Source organism: Desmodus rotundus, chromosome 5 (assembly GCF_022682495.2).
Source record: "Desmodus rotundus isolate HL8 chromosome 5, HLdesRot8A.1, whole genome shotgun sequence".
NCBI lineage: Eukaryota > Metazoa > Chordata > Mammalia > Chiroptera > Phyllostomidae > Desmodus > Desmodus rotundus.
Genome location: NC_071391.1, coordinates 33270109 through 33286847, shown reverse-complemented (window position 1 = coordinate 33286847; position 16739 = coordinate 33270109). Strand labels below are relative to the sequence as shown.

At 52.8% G+C, this 16739-nt stretch overlaps 1 protein-coding gene across 5 annotated transcripts in view; it reads right to left on the bottom strand.

The window, feature by feature from the left end:
* Positions 1–16739, bottom strand: part of USH1C (USH1 protein network component harmonin) — a 46570-nt gene that overhangs the window by 17342 nt on the left and 12489 nt on the right. For 4 of the 5 annotated variants that reach the window (XM_045194071.2, XM_053924412.1, XM_053924413.1 and 1 more), the window contains exons 5-15: positions 13820–13928; positions 13662–13686; positions 13417–13474; positions 13072–13166; positions 11655–11739; positions 10670–10729; positions 10456–10512; positions 10001–10143; positions 8878–8943; positions 8402–8526; positions 5237–5310 (exon numbers count right to left, since the gene is read on the bottom strand). In XM_045194071.2, the coding sequence (XP_045050006.2) occupies positions 5237–5310; positions 8402–8526; positions 8878–8943; positions 10001–10143; positions 10456–10512; positions 10670–10729; positions 11655–11739; positions 13072–13166; positions 13417–13474; positions 13662–13686; positions 13820–13928 (897 nt within the window). Of the gene's footprint in view, positions 1–193; positions 344–4075; positions 4126–5236; positions 5311–8401; positions 8527–8877; positions 8944–10000; positions 10144–10455; positions 10513–10669; positions 10730–11654; positions 11740–13071; positions 13167–13416; positions 13475–13661; positions 13687–13819; positions 13929–16739 lie in introns of all 5 variants that reach the window. The other variant, XM_053924414.2, reaches the window with a different exon arrangement.

Genomic DNA, 16739 nt, shown 5'->3' with positions numbered 1-16739 from the left:
AGGTAGTCTCAGGTGACCTCCGGTAGGGGGAACGATCTCACTCTCCAGACTAAAGTGGTGAGGCGGCAAGGCTCATTCCACCTTTGGACTCCGTTTGGGGAGGACAACTCTAGCCAGTTCCCTGGGAGCATGACTGGGAACAACCAAACCACATCGCAGGGGTGCTCACCTGGCCTGTGAGCAGGACACATACCTCCTGGGCCAGCCGGTTGATCTTCAGCTGCTTTTCCTTTTCCAGCATTTCTTCTTTCTCTTTGTAAAGCTTTTGCTCAAACTCCAGTTCCTTCTTATTCTTTCTTAACTCCTGCAGGCTGTCATACTTGGCTTTCTTATCCTTTCCTTTCTGAGCAGATGTGGCATTTTTTACATGACAAGGGTTATAAGGCAGTATTGACACTGCCACAGCACCACAAACAGGGCATTCAGTCCTCAGACAACACCAGACAACACCAGGCAACCGCCCCACGGCCAGCCCCTCCCCCAGCTCTGCCCCGGGGCATCGGACCTGAGGGTTAGGACAAGCAAGCTGCAGTTACTCATACCAGAGTAGGAGACACATTCCCTTCGCCAGCCAGAAGAATGGGCTTACTAGTTCACTAGCTAGCTGTGGACCTTGGCTAACTGTTTTAACCTCTCTGGTCCTAATTCACTTCATCTCCAAAATGGAAGAAATACCTGCCCCATAAGCTTGCCATCCAAAGCCAATGAAATAACATCTATAAAGAGCTTTATAAACATTACAGCACTGTACAAATAAAAGGCATTGTATTTATTTCCTGGTATCTGGGCACATGCTTTCTCCATTATTCAGAGAGAAAATTTTCTCATGTTCAGATACTGCACATGCATCCTGGGAGACCCTACAGGAAATCAGGGAGAGCTGGTAAGCCTCACTTGTAGAGATCCTCTGTCCTGAGCTACAGGAGGCAGGAGCTAGCCTTGACCTGGGAGCCCAGAGCCAAGTATATCAGATTTTGCCCTGATGCTTAAGCTCCAGGTCATTTCATCCTGTAAAGTCCACCATTCTCTCTGAACTGGGCCCCTGAAATGAGGATTAGTCAGAAACTACAGGCTTGGGGTTGGGAGTGGGGACAGAGAATGGCCTACGTGCTTTTCACTGGCTGTCGGGTTCAGGAGGACTTGGGGAGGGAAGTACAGGACAAAAGGACTTATTTTTTCCTGTTGGAATTGGACCCATAAAGCCTGCTTTCCTGGCTGCTTCTCCCGAGGAGTGGCAGAGAAGCCAAGGAGTAAGGAAGGAAGAGAACTAACATTTATGGACTGGTCAGGTGTCAAGGAACTGACATTATCTCGCACATAGGTAGTACCCCACTCTTTTCATGAAGGAGCTGAGGCTCAGAGAGGGGAAGTCTCTGTCCAACATCAAGTATCTAGTAAGTGGTGGTGCCAGGATTGGAACCTGAGTCTTCCAGGTCCCACAAATTTTCTACTGTGTCCAGATGAGCTGGGGGCCATGGGAGCATGACAGGAGGGAGTGTCAGCTCCATCACACACAGCAAGGAGGACAGAGCTAGCACTAGGGAGAAGGGACCACAGAGAGAGTCAGCGTTCTAGGGAATGTCTGCCGGAAGGAGAAACCCAACTGTGAGCTCACTCCCACCCCCAACAAGCCTTCTTGGGGCCTGCTCTCAGAATTCCTGAGTCATCCCAGCGTCAAAGGCCAGGAATGAAGTATTGATTTAGTAGCAATGGACACAACTTGTCCACAGCTGGGAGGACATAGGGTGTCATTATAGACGTGTGTTTGAGTCATGCTGCTTCCTTGTGCATGTAATGTGCTTTGGCAATGACCCCCCCCCCCCCCCCCCCCCGCCATCTGAGGGCCCACCCCCAGAGTAGTCTATGAGTCACTTGAGAAAACGGTTCTCTTTGCTTCAGAGTCCTGTTTGGTTCCTTGTCTACCCTGTTGTCTAGACTCTTGGCTCAGATAATAGGTGAATCCCTCTATCATGCAATAGATTCAGACAGCAATTCCCCAAGAGGAGCCAGAAACATTCTGCGTGATGGTAGCTTGCTAGGATAAAGGGATAGCTTCCCACAGGAACCATTAGGATAGGAATGGCCATTCTGTTGTTAAAAAACCCACCAGTGCTAAGATTTTAGAGCCAGGGCTCCAGGGCGAGGCAGGCATGTGTGACAGTTTCTGTCCTGTCTCCAAGAAAGCAGCACAGGCTTCTGATGCAGAAGAGCGAGTTGCCCCATAGCACTGTCCACTGGTCTCCCTGTAGTCCACTCTACATGGGTACTGAGTTGCGTGTGAATCTGCCTCCCTGCCGGACGGCGGGCTCTGCAAGTAGGGCTGGTCTGTGTGTTCACCATGCAGCCCTGATGACAGGGTTAGTCAGGACCATAAATCCTCAGGCCTGGCACAGACTCCGTGGGGCCACAGGTCTGGGGTCTTTGAGCCCCAGGGGGATTACTGCCAGGTTAGGAATTGAAGACGTTGAGTCTTTAGCATTACAAAAAATGGGAAATTTTCTTCACTGATAGTCATAGCCACAGACAGCTGCTTGTATCACCTGGGCACTGGGTGTTCCAGCTCCTGTGCACACAGAGTCTCACGTGGCTCCAGAGAAAATGAGGATGGATTTTCAGGGCCAGCACAAGGAACATGATTCTGTTGTCCTTCTAGCTGTCAGTTAAATTCATGGCTAATATTCCTTTCACTCTGGACTAGAAGGAGAGGCGGATGGGGTGGGTATGTGCTTGCTGCTACATAGGAGCAATTTCTCTTTCTTTTAGAAATGAAATGAACACCGAAATACCAGCTATTTCTGGAATGACTGAACTAACGGATAGGGGGAACCAGGTTTCCTTCTTTACCAACAGACGTTTCAAGCAAAACGATCTTTGATTGGAAGTGTGTGTAGAGGAGACTCACACACCTCTTTTACCTTTACCTAGTTATCAGTGTCTGGGAAGGAGTTAACCTATCCACCTCTTTAATAGTTTTTCAAGTAAAATCTTGTCTGTGTGTGTAGTTCTGGTGGAGACAGTATATAGGGAAGAATTCAAAATCTGACCCAATGAGGGAGGCATCCTAAGCTGGAGTCAGTCTGTGGAATGCAAAGGACAGTTTTAGGACACCAAGTCCTTTCTGAGACCCTGGCAGTGTGGAAAGGAATCCTCGAAGGGCTCCACCCTAGCCAGTGCTGTCTGTGATCTTCACAGTCCTGTGTTGGAGGAGGGGGCTTGTGCTTCTAGCACAGCAGAGATTCCCATTGTGCAGGCAGGGAGAAGTTACTTATCATCAAGATCCCTCTGCTGCTGGGCCCTGCTCCCGGAGACCAGACATCCCACCAGAAAGGGCCAGCCAAGGGATAACGCCTATACGGGCTCACCCAGATTTATGCTGATGCCTGAATTCCAAATACCAAGTCATCTCGAATGTCCAATCTATAGGTATTAACAGCGGCATTTTCATAATCAAATGCCAAAGTGATTTAGAAAGAAAAGGGATGAGAAAGGTTTATGGGGCCTGGAGATACAGTAATGAGATCTAGAGAGAAAAGCCCAAGGTCCCAGAGCCCATAAAATTGCATTATCCTGGGCACACGCAGAGATATTTCTAGGGAGAGGCATGATTGGTGTGGCTGTTTTTCTCAACCCGAGGCAGCCAGTCGGTGTCTGGCAGAGCCGCTCTCATAATCTGCATTGGTAATATCCAACCTGGTATTTCCCTCTGTCTGCCCTCAGCTTCTGGTCTTGGCCCCTGGTTCTACTTGACAGAGAAATAAAGCAGCAGCTTCCTGTCCTGCCCCTGACCCTATGCCCCGTGCCCACTGGGGCTGGCACCGACCCAGGTGGTGCCTGATGGTGCTGGGGCAGGTTTCACCCAGTGAACGCTCCCCCCAACCCACCCCCGATGATGCCTCTGTGACAGCGCCCTGCCATTAGATGTCAGCCTGACAGAGAGGCACAGACTCGATTACCCCTCAAGTGAACAGGCCAGGTCACACTGTTGAGAATTGACAGGAAAGAAACAATGTTTGGAAAAGGCCAAAACCCACACCAAACTCAGCGGCAAACGGCACGGCACCCCGCCCTGTCCTACCTTCCGGATGGTTGGGAATTTGCCATCATAGCGATAAAACCACCCAAAGGCTGCAACGACACAGAGAACAGAGCCGTGAGACGCAGTCCACTCTGCCAGCGTGTCCAGTGAGGGCAGAGGCCCGGAGCTGGGCTCTCGAGGAACACGTGGCTTTGTGAGATGGAGAACAGCACAGCGGCGGGTCCAAATGCAAAACTGCATCCTCTGCCTGACCCTGCACTTACCTGGCCTCACCTGGGCTGTAAAGCAGGCCTGAGACCACCTGAGAAAGGCCCCGATTGCCAGGCCCTGGACCCCTGTCCACTGTCTCTGGCCTTAGAGGTCAGTGCCAGAAAAACCAAAGAGAAAGCTCCTCGTGGGAGGATGAGCTTTTCCAAATCATAGCCACAGCCTGAAAAACACAAAGCCCCATTGAAAGAGAATGAGGCTTTTCCTGACCTACGTCTGGTCCCTCCATCCAAGAAATGGCTCAAGACAAAAGGGAGCCTGGGTCTCTGCCTAGAACTGCTGTCAGACAGAACAAAACAGCCTTGTCTCACAGTCCAGGCCATACCCTCCACTCTCACTGTGAAAAGAGAAAGCAGTGACTGGGGTCAGCTCTGGGGAGGACGGCTCAGTCAGCAGCGGGCAGGAGACCAGCTTCCAGAAAAGCAGATCCCCAACCAGGCCAGACCACCAGGGCACCAGCCTCCCACCTCCCTTGGGTCACAGCATGACAGGGTAATACCTCGAACCTGAAGCTCCCTGGGCTAGTGGTGACGGCTTAAATAACTACCCACTCTTGACCAGCCTAGGTTCTAGAACAGTATCTTGAAAGCCCCTTGCTGGACCAAGCACTACCCCCTAGTTCCTGGATCTTGAGGAGATCATGGGGAGTCCTGGGGAAAGGCCGGAGAAAGAACTTGGCCTTGGGCAGTACTTAAATATTTCAGCCAGCGGTTCAGTTGTACTGAGGTCTGCCAGCTGACATTTCAGCCTGGCCGTGAGTCCTGTTCTCAAGGTTTTGTGTGCAGTGCTTGGACCAAGCCAGGGCTGGTCACAGACTCCAGTGGTCCCCGCCATGCGCCGGCCCCCAGAGCTGGGTGTCTGCAAAGCTGGCAGAGGGAGGTGGGCAGGGCAAGCAGAGCAGCAAGGCCAGGAAGCAAAGCGGGGGCTGCAAACCTGCTCTCCCTGCTTCTCCATGCCTCCATCCGGGTCATCGGCAGGCTCAAGCTCGGACTCCACTCCCTGATCATCTACTCGGGAAAACAGGAGGAAGCTGGTGAACCAAGAGGGATTCAGGAGAGCAAGAGGCCAGAGGTGCTTCCCAGGAGCCTGGGGACCTGGGACCAGTGTCCTCTGTGGGAGCTGTGAAGTCAGGGGCAGGAACAGGGCTCAGGAGCCTAGTGCAAAGTTTTCTTGCTCTGGGATGGTGCACGCAGTGCTTCCAGCTTCAGTAGTTTTGGTTTCTCTGTCTGTAAGATGGGCTAACAACAGGGGCCGCTGATCTGACAGCAGAACAGGAAGCATTTTGAGGGGCGTTCAGCTGACACCTGGGAGATGGGGCACAGAGGCGGAGAATATCTGCGTGTCATACGTGTTTGGTGCCAGCCAGGGCTTACAATGGGAGAACAGATCCTCCTGGCTTCTTACCACCTTTGGAGCTGTGTGGGTGGACTGGGGATCCTGAGGCGGTGAGGAGATTCCAAAGCGTAAAGGGGCACATGTGGCTAGGAAGACATGCATTTTGACATAATGTGGAGAATAGCAAACCGTCTGTTCCAGTGGTTTCCAGCCTGGACTCCGGCCCCTCTGGGCTGGGGGAAGGTAGTGTGTAAGTCTGCTGTGAGCTGTTTATTCATGTTTCAAAGTATTAATTAGAAGAACTTGGCCAATGATCTATGAAAAGGCTAACGTGAAGAGCCTTTGCTTTTGGTTTGATTTATGGTTTCTCAACAGCAGAACACTGATGCTTTCTTGCAAACGAGAACGACTACCTCATCAAACAGGGGGCACAGATGATTACTTCCTAGTGTGGTAGGGGAAGAACCTCAACTTTCACACCATGGGGCCTATGGGGGATGGGGACTAATTGATGGGGTGCTCAATGGCTAGAGGAGACGGGAAATCTCTTGTGTAAACCTCTTCCTCTCTCCAGGCTTTTTCTAGCTCTGGGATCCTTAATAAAAATTCCCCCCTCCTCATTAGTTTCACTAAGGAACTTCCTCTGGGGACCTCTGTGACAATGTGTCCTGGACTTGAGGGCCTGGCCCAATGTTGGGGTTCTACCGGGTCGGCCGTGGGTAGGCAGGGTGAGCTCCTGGGACAGGTAGTGGTGAGAGGAACATTCTGACCCACCCACTCATTATGATGAGTGGCTTCATCTTCCGGGCAAGAGATGTTCCACACTCTTTACTAACTGTTCAAAAACAGGGTCCACCCCTCATCAGGCACAGACACCTGGGTCAGGTATAACCTGTCAGTTCACTGGTGCCCCAAGTTGAGGGGTGGTCTGGGAGGATCACGGCCTGGTCCTGTGGCCCGACACAGCTGAGACCATGCTGGCCTCCCAGGAATGCGGGGGAAGGCAGGACTTGAGCTGGCTCCGAGGCCTTCCGGCATTTCCTGACTCATCACCAAATGAGAATTAAAGTGCAGGTGCGTGTGGAGGTGGGTGGAGGCAGCAGCTGCCCCAGCTCAGGCTGGCAGGCTCCACTCATCAGTCTCATGCCCCGCGGCATTCCTTTAGAAAACGTGTATCTTGAACAAAGGGAAAGGTCTTACTCCTTTGATTCAAGAAGTCTGATTTGGTTTAAAAGCACTAAATAAATAGCTAGCTAGAGAAAGGGTTTTTATTTTCTATGGTTCTTGAGAGGGTGTGTTTGCTCCGAAGCCAAGACCAGTTTGAAGTAAGGTACTAAATTGACTAGGGTTACTTTCATGAGAAGCAATTAAAATCGATTTCTCTCCTTCTGAAGCTCCTATTTCACACATTAAGAGCAAATTAACTCTCTGTCTAAAACAGATTATTCACCAAGAATTCAGCTCTGGCCACATCCTCAACTAATAGCGAGTGTCACAGGGAAGGCTGATGAGAGCCTGCTTTGTCCTTCGGAGAGGACCCTGAGGTGACACTGTGCCCACCGCCAGGAAGGAACGTGCTGGGTGGGAGCTGTCTGCCGTGCACCAGGGAGGGGTGAAGGGGACCATCCACGTGCTCTGAACACCTTCCCCGACCCAAGCTGATGTCCCTCGAGGGCATGGGCATGGTTCAAAGTTGGAGCCAGAGCCGTCCAGGCCCCATCGCAAAATACTAAATGGCTGCCGGAATGGGGACAGCAGAAATGGGGAATCTTGGTTCTTGGGTACAGATTCACCCCTCGTCTGGACGTTCCCAGGTCAGCTGAGCACAGTCAGCTGGAGTAGAACCTGTGCCCTGTCAAGAATGATCAAAATAGCTAAAAAGAGTGAAGGCTCAACCAGGTATCCTGGACTTGTGATTGCCACGGCCCCCAAACAGCCTTGCTCCTGGCTCCCCACTACGAGCCTATTTAAGAAACACTGGGAGTGAGCCTCCCCCTTCCCCATTTTGCCCTAGTGCTGTGAGCTGTCCCCCTTGAAGGGGCATCCTGGGAGTTAGAGTTGAGAGCAGGTGGAAAGGAGAGCAGTTGTTGAGGCCTGGACCGAGCCTGGAGATGAGAAGGTAGTACAGATGAAGAAAGGAGATAACGGCAGAGGGAGGTGAGGCCTAGGATGGCCATAGTTGGGTGCCTAGGAGTCCAGATTCCATCTCTGGAGGGCACAGACCTTGCCGGGTCCATGCACAGGGATGCAGGTGGTAGGGGCACTTCAGGTAAGCTCCTCCCACAGTCTCCCATCAACCTTGGACACCCCCCCAAGAGTCTTCTCTAATATGAGCCCCTTGCCCTATTTCCTGTTGCTGTTTCACCCCAGCCCCAATTCAGAGGCAGGCAGGAAGAAGATATGACATCCAACAAACTACGATAATCGCATAAGCAGTTCACTGCTGCCACAGCTCTCGAATCCCTCTTCAGTAGCCCAAGGGCATTGGGAGGGTCCGCCTGTCCCTGTCTGTGTTGTGAGGGAGAGCCTGGTGGCAGGCCTCCAGGGTGAGCAGGGCAGACAGATCCTACCACCCCAACCCCCTGGCAGACAGCCCCTGGCATGGCTGCCCCTCCGTGAAGGAAATGCAGTCCAGAGCGCCATGGGCTATTCACTGGGAAAATGGCAGTGAGTGAAGGGAGACCAGCCTCTCTGTCTGGACTCCTGAGACCCCTGGCCCCAGGAAGAAGCCCTCTCCCACGCCCACCAGCACATGATACGTACACTTTGGCTTGCGAAGGGACACTGGGTGCATCTCGGTGGTGATGGTCTTAGGCGAGAGCAGCTGTTCCTTCGAGCCCCAGTCTTCTTCCCACTGCTTCTGAAACTTTTCTTCCTCCTCCAATATCCTGAAATAAGACCCCACACTCATGACTGGATGCAGACCCTTCACGGGTCCACCTTCTGCTGATAGGAAAACCCCAACCAGCCTGGGCTGAGGCCACATGGTTCTAGCTGTGGGAAAGCCAATAGAGTCCTTGGCACTTGTATTCTAAGTCAAGTGTAATTATGTAAGACTGGGTTCTACTCTACCAGGATGGGCTTTACTAGGATTACGGAATGGCTACAATAAAGGAGGATCCACCCGGAGACAAGTGGGCCAGGTAGACAGGGCCTGAAGGTTGCCTCAGGCTGTCTACACTCCCGAGAGCACACACCCACTGTGTCCACACGCAGATACATGGAGCTGAGGCACTCACTGTTCCATCTCTTTCCGGTATCTCTCATTTTCCTCTGCTGCCTTCTGGGCAATTTCCTTTTTCCTTCTGAAACACAAATGCAGATTGGCATGCTGGAGTCTATGCAGGAGAAGTTAACTCTTCCTTGTAGCTAACTCCTGATTTAAGAAAACTTTTAAGTATTTCTTTCAGGCTCTCTCCCAAGAATGCCTGGACCGGCTTTGGATGCTGAGAAAGCAGGTCCAACAACGTCTGGGTCACGTGCTCTTGTGTGGTTTTGTTTGGCACCACCAGGCAGAGATTCTGTGCTGCCAGAGCTGGCGGGCAGGTCCTTGTGGGCCACACTCGAGGCACCTGCCGCCAAACACTTAAAATGGCTGATGATAAGCAGGGCCTGGCCTGAGTGAGGTCCTCCTGGAAGAGGGCCCCAAACCCCAGGGGAAGAGCTGGGCCTCTACCCAAGGTCAGGGCTGTGGGCAGAGGTACCAGCAGGGGGAATTCTCCAGGCTAATTCTGAGGTGGGAAAATCCTGTCTACCTTCCTTTTCCAAATTCTATGGGGCTCCTAGACTATACCTGGATTTAGATTTTGATGATAGTTTTTGAAATGCTCACCCCATTTATTCTCTCAATCCATTATCTCAACCACCCAACATGGGGGCAGAGGGCTTATCACCATAGATAGGATAGCCAGACTACCTGGTGTGAATGCCAGCATGGCCACGTGTGACTTTGTCCACAAGTGGCCTCTTTGGGTCTCCTCATCTGTAAAATGGGTCAATACCATCTATTCACAGGGCTATTGTGAGAATGAAAGTAAGTAACATACACAAGGCTGTGACACAACGCCAGCCACATGGTTGGTACTCAACAGGTGTTAGCTACTGCTAGTAGTAGTCCCATATACATGCATATTCCTCGGTCTTGGAAATCGGGGGCTCTCCTTGGCAAGGAGGGAGGAGCCCAGTGGTCTGAAGGCCCAGGATGCTTACGCTGACCACCATTGGACCCACCCAGTCTAAGGACAGTACTCAGGAGGAGAGGATGAGGTTGGCTCAGGGTGCGATGGGCAGGAAGTAAGGCGGGTGGGGTTGTACGGTAGTCTGGGAGGGTGGGATAGAGGCATCCTAACTGGCCACACTCACTGCCTCTCCATCTCCTGCTGCTCCTGGAGGATCTTGTTGGACTCCATCGCCAGCCGCTTCTGCATGAGAAGCTCCTGCCGCTGCAGCTCACGCTGCCTCACCTCCTCCAGCCGCTCCCGCTCTGTCATGAACAGCTCCCGGCCCTCGTGGGGAGAAAAGAGATGCCTTGTTCAGTCCCCTGGGGAACCTGGGCTTCCACGGCCACAGCCTCAGGGGCCAAGATGAGGGTTCTCTTCCCATCACCGTGACCTCAGTGTCGGGCACTGTGGTTCCTGCTGTGTCTGACCCAAAGGTCCCCTGGCTGGGTAGAGATCCTCTTGCTCTGTTTTATCAGAGCTTCAGGAAAGGAGACTCCTTGGGTCTTCTCAGGAGTGTGTGGTAGAGATCAGGGCTCTGAGTGGCTGGGCCTGGAGGTCAGGGGCCATGGAGTGCCCAGAAGCTCATTCTGGACTTACGGCTCCAGCTACGATGGACATGGTCAGGCTGCGGCTACTCTTCAGCACGTTCACGGCCTGTGGGGACAGGTGCACAGTCAGCTGAGGCCTGACAGATCAGAGAAACCGAGGCTTCTAGAGAACATGCAAGGTGTCAGTCATCGTGGCAGGGGGAGGGGGTGAGAAGCGGAGGGCAGAGGTGACAAGGCCAGCAGGGAAACATCCCACACTTCACCTCCTTGTGGTCCAGGTTGGAGAAGTCGATGCCGTTGACTTCAACAATCTGGTCCCCTGTCTGGAGGAGAAATTGAGAGGGATCAGCGTGTTTGCACTACCTGCACCCTCACTTATCTGCAGGGAAGGTTCCCCCTGGGGGACAAGGGCAGACAATGGGCCCTAGGTGGCCGCACCTCAGCTCTCCCGGATGAGCAGCAGTTAGAAAGCTCCAAGGGGTTCTCCTAGGCCCCTCTACCTCATATCTCTTTCATCAGCTGCCAAATATATCATTAGAGGTTCATTCCTTTGGCTGAATTTATGACATTTGCTTTAAAACCTCAGTATATAGACACAGGAGCCTTTGGGCTTCTCATATATCTGAGGCTGTGTTGAGTCATAATAATAATTGGTAGCTAACATTCACCGATCCCTTACTATATGCCAGTTCTAAGCACGTGTATTAATTCATTTAATCTACACAACAACTCTAGAAGGAAGGCTATTATCTCATTTTCTAGCAGAGAAATCTGACGCACAAAAAGAGGAAGTCATTTGTCCAAAGTAGAGGTCAAAAGTTCCTTCTGGCTCTGGCATCAGATCCCCTAGGTTTGAATCCCAGCCCTACCATTCTAGGCACATGATCTTGGAAAAATCACATACTTTCTCAGGGTCTCAGTTTCCTCATCTGTAAAATGGGGATAATGATAGTACCTAATTCTTGAGTTCTTACACATTTTAAAGGGCTCAGAACAATGTCAGATCCAATGAACACTCAATGAGTGCCACCTCCTTGATTAGTTATTACTACATTCCACGTGTAGGACTAAAGGCTCTCAGAGTGGAGAAGACCGTAGAAAGAGTCAAATGCCACCCCCCTGTGACACTTTCCCTTGGGGGGTGGGTAGGAAGCATCAGCCAGTGACTGCCGAGAGAGGGCTATGTGGGAAGACAGCTGCCTCCATCCCTGTGTTATCACAGTCTAACCCTGGCCCAGCGTCACTCACCTCCAACCCCACCTCGGCAGACAGGGAGCCAGGCTTCACATTACTGATGAAGATGCCAGGTTTCTGGATGGGGCCGCTGGAAATGCTGCGGAAGAGATGAGAAATGCAGGTGAGCCTCTGCCTCAGCACTTGCTCATTCAGCGCTTGCTCATTCGGTGTCTGGTCCCCTCTGCCTGCGTGTCCAATGCCCCAACCCTCAGGATACAGGTCAGCCATGAGCTCAATGCCCACGGCTCTCCACTACCTACCTGTGGCAATAGCCACAGAAAACTACTTATAATCCCCCACCCTGCCCAACCCCTCACACAGAATATCACATATGCTACTCCTTTTTCTAGCACTTTCCTATTCATTCCTTAAAACTCAAGTGCTATCTTCTCTACAAGGTTTTAAACTAAATGCCTATTCTTTCCTAAGACTAAGTAGTTGCTCCCTTCTCAGCACTCCTAAAATACCTACAGCAAAGGTGGCATTTGTACTTTTGTTCTCCCCTCCCAGGTTTGTGGCAGAAGTCACCAACTGATCACAGTGCTCTCCCACCAAGCCGAGATACAGCCTTAGAGTTCTTTGCAAAACCGTAAGTACTCCAGGCAGCCACTGCTAATCAATTAGACATAGCACAGGACTGGGAACTTATCGGCCACCCTGATGCAGAATGCAGCTCCATTAGCATCACTGTCACTCTCTATGGTAACCATTTATGTGGCTGGCTTCAATATTAGGTTGTGATCTCTTAGAGAGGAGGGACTTCTTTATTACTTATACTTGGCAGAAAAGTATTGAGTAAATGTGAATGAGTGGAAACAATAAGAATAACTAAAAAAAGAACAGCTGGTATTTGCTGACTGCTTATTACTTGCCAGGCACTGAGCTTGGTACTTTACCTCTGTCTTCTTATGCCTCCTCACAAGGTGGACTTTCTTATTTCCAATTTATCGAGGGAGAAACTGAGGCTCCGAGTAGTTAGATAACTAGTCCAAAGTTCTGGAGCTCACAGGTGACAGGGCAGGGACTGACCCTTAGATCTGTGACTGTAGCATCTGCATGTTTAACAAGAGTACGTCTGCTACCTATGCCTATTTGCAGGGAGCCCACAAGATAGTAAATGACAAGAGAACAGTGACAGAGATGACCAGCGGGACAGGCTGGCCATTTACTGTGACTCGAGGACTCGCTGAAGGAACATGGCTCTTCCTGGAAGCTTCAGTTTTTGCATCTGTAAAATGGGCCTATTAGAGCTGTCCCCGTGGCCCTACAAGGCTGTTGTGAAACTCAAAGGGGAGACCAGGCACCAAGGGGTGTCATTACTGGTGGAGAAAAGTTCCCTTGGAAGCAGCAACAAGAAAGGGGAGAGGTGTTGGGGCCCTACTGGGGTTCGCTGGCCACAAGAGAACCCCAGGGCCTGCCGGCCACCCACCTGCAGCCAAGGCCCCGGGAGCCCACCAGGCTGATGAAGACCTTCTTCTCCTTGCTTTCCCGACTCCCTGGAGAGCCCAGGATGCCCCGCCCGCCCTGGAGGAAGGACAGAATAAGGGTCACTAGGTGTCACATGTGTGCGAGTGGTTACTTGAGCTCATAGCACTGCTGTCCCCACAGGAGCCTGATGGTTATTCCGTCCCTGGTGGGGGCAGGCGTATCTGTACCTGCTGGGCTGGGCGGAGGCCCATCACCCACAGGGGCTTTCCAGGTGTCCTGGGGCCGTGTAAGCCCCTCCTTGAAGACCACTCACTCAGACCCCATCACTGGGGGCTCTGGCCCCTACCTCAGATTCCGACACAAACTGATCCACGTACTGCCACTTGAGGGGCTCGTCCGGGGAGCTGGTGGGAAGGGAAAAGAGGAGTGGGGGTCATTAGAGAGAGATACTTGAAGCACCAGGCCCCAAGACCGGATCTGCCCCCTCTGGAACCCCAGCGACTGCTGGCCCAGAGGCAGTGCTGGCCTGTGGGAAGCCAGACCCCAAGGCTGACCCCCAGACCGTGAGCCCACAGGGAGGGCCCTGCTCACCTCTTCACAGGGATCAGGCCGATGTCTGTGGGAGAGAGGATGGGGGTTAGGATGGCTCCTCTGCCCTCTCTTCCTCCCCCAGGAGCTGATTCCCTGCTGCCGACCCTTCCCCGCCCACCGCCAGCACCGCCCCATCCCCACCCTCTGGTCTCACTCACGTCTCACTTTGATGGACACAGTCTTCTTGGTGCGGATGAGGTTGATGACCTCCTCGTGGGTGCATGAGGAGATGGAGTACCCATTGATCCGGACGATCTCATCCCCCACCTTGGCCACAGACAGACGGAACAAGCACCAGGCTGAGGGGGCGTCAGGTGGCTGGGCAGGCTCTCTGCCAGATGCCCTGGGCCTGCTCTCCAGGGAAGGGGACGATGGCCCTGCCTTCCCTCAAAGAAACCTTGATATGTGCCCTAGTGCCTTGTCACAATCAACCCACCCTCAACAGCCTGAGAGCTCCCAGGATGGTGGCACTTCCAAGCAGTCTTGTGCAGCCCCATTTTATAGATGGGGAGACCAAGACGGTGGGGCAGGGGCACAGAGAGTGGGTAGCAGAGCTGGGAGTAGAACTCAAGACTGTATCCTCAGTCTGGTGTCCCTTTTACCCTCTCGGGGCACCAACAGGTTCCAGAATCCATGCAGAGGGCGACCTTTCACCCAGAGTCCAGCAGCTCTTCCCTGGCCTTTGTCCCACCCCACCCCACCCCAAGGAGCAGGCTTCCCTGCAACAGCATGATGGAGTCAGGGTGGGAACGTCCGTGACTCCCGACCCAAGATCACATCACTGACATACACGATCTCTTTTTTTCCACTCAGTGGAAACTTGATGGACATTTTAACCTGCCACAGCCCTGACCTCCGAATTCCCATTCTGGGCGTGAGCAAAGAATGCTAAATGAACATAAGGCTTTGGCATCAGATGTCCCAGGTTCAAGCCCCTGCTTTTATTCTTATTAGCTGTGTGACCTGGGGCAAGTCTGTTGAACTTTCTGAACCTCAGTGTCCCCCATCTCTAAAATGGGGAGATGCTGTGGTTTCTGTGAAAATTGAGTGTGTGCATGTAAGGACAGCCACTGCCTGGAGCCCCACAAGTAAAATACATGGCTGTTATTATTATTAGTTGAACCTGAGCTCTATGTATTCTGATCAGACCCCTCGTCTCAGGACTTAGCCCTCATTAGATAGGGAGGGATGGGGGGGCCAGCCCTGGATACAACTCCATGGTGAGACTGCCCCCCACTGGACACTGCCTTGGGCTCCTCCGGGTACCTTGGCTCTGGGGATCTGGCCTGAAGCTCCTCACTTAATAACTGCAGGGTTGGAAGGAACCTCAGACATCCGTTGAAACTGAGGCCCAAGGAGGTGATGATGTTCTGTCCAAGGTCAGGCAGCCACTAGCTATAAGACAGACTGATCCTGGATGCTGTTCTCCAGCCTGAGGCCAGTGCAGGTCAGCTGGGGGCTTAGCTCACACCACATGTGCTGCGCCTTTGGAGACTTGCTGGTACATGCTGGGGATGCAGCCTGACTCTGTGCGGGGCTGGGGGGCTGGGCGGGCAGGCAGCCTGTGAGGGTGTGTCAGCCCCTACTTCTACAGCCCCTCCAGAGTCACCTTCTCACTGTTGCCACCTGGACCCTCCCCTTCCACACCTGGACACAGACCCTAGTCTCCTCAGAGGCCTGACCTGACAGGAGTGACAAGGGGCTCAAAAAAGGTTCTACAAAGAGGGACTCACTGAAGAACTCTCCAGGTTTCTGCAGCCACCTCCCGTAAGGAGAGCAGCCACGGGCTCCTCGCACCCACTTTCTACAACTCTGTCTCTGTTCACCAGATGAGGAAACGGAGGCTCAGGTAGGTGAAGTCACTTGCTTGAGGTCACCCAGCCAGTAAAGGGTGTTGCTGGGATTTGAAGGCAGGTTTCCCTGACAGACACGAGTGTTGAGGCTTGGGTGTTTGGGAGCAGAAAAGAAGGGCGCTTGGCCAAGCCTGGCTGCCGTTCCCTGTGTCCTGCACTCGCTGGGTCCTTGCCACCTGCCAGAGCCCTGAAGTCCCACAGCAAAGGCAGGGATTACTCCATCCATTTTACAGCTGGGACAACCAAGGCAGGCAGAATCATTCTCATTCCCTAGGCCCGACTGTACAGAGAGTGGTGCCGCACAGATCGCCCAGGGCAGGGCAAAGAATGAGGTTCAAACAGGAAACACTTGAAAACGAATCTAAAATCTCTGCGGTAGGGGACTAAGAGCAGAGAGAGAGGGTTTGAGGCTGGGTCCTGTTTGGTGGGTCCAAACCTCTGCCCCCAACCCAGAGTCCCAGATCAGCAGGGCCTTCAGTCCAGCCAGGCTGTGCCTGAACATGCCCGTCCCCTGCCCTCTAGAATCTTCCTCCAGCCGCACTCAGGCATGAGATCTCCCCAGAAACATGACCCCAGACAGGTGAATGGATGCAGGTGTTTTTTGCCCCCAGCTCCACTGGGTGAAGTTCCCTGTCTTGTTCCTAAAGGGCACTGGCTCGGGACCCCAGTCAGAATGGTTCCCACACAGCCGCGGGCTCAGGTTGCTGGATCGGCTTTCCTCTCCCCCTCAGTCCCGCGCGGAGCCCCGCAAAAGGCCCTTTGTGCAGGGGCCACAGTGAAACGACGATCTGAGGGGCAGCCGCACAAAGGAGAGATGAGCCCGTCAGCCCGAGAAAGGGCTGATAATTCATAACCTGAGAAACCGGCGGGAAGATAAAACTCCGTTTCATTAAAATGCCCCGATCATGGAGGCACTGTTGAGAAATTCTTGTCCTAGAAGGAGAGCTCACCCCGGAAAACAGGGCCTCCACTGACGCCAGGAGAGGAGCTCATTATGTTTTCTCCCCGGCTGCATTTCTGGGCTGGAAAATGTGCCACACGGGGAGGAATAATGAAGCGGCTGAAATTTCAGACGCCCCGGTGAGCCGTGAGACAGGGATTTAGAACAAAGCGATGTCTGTCAGCTCCCGGTTTCCACCTCCCGCTCCGCTCCACAGTGTCTTGTGCCTTTTGCCTTCGGGTCCCTGAAGCCCCTGGCGTGGCAGCCCAGATTGAGAGGTTGATA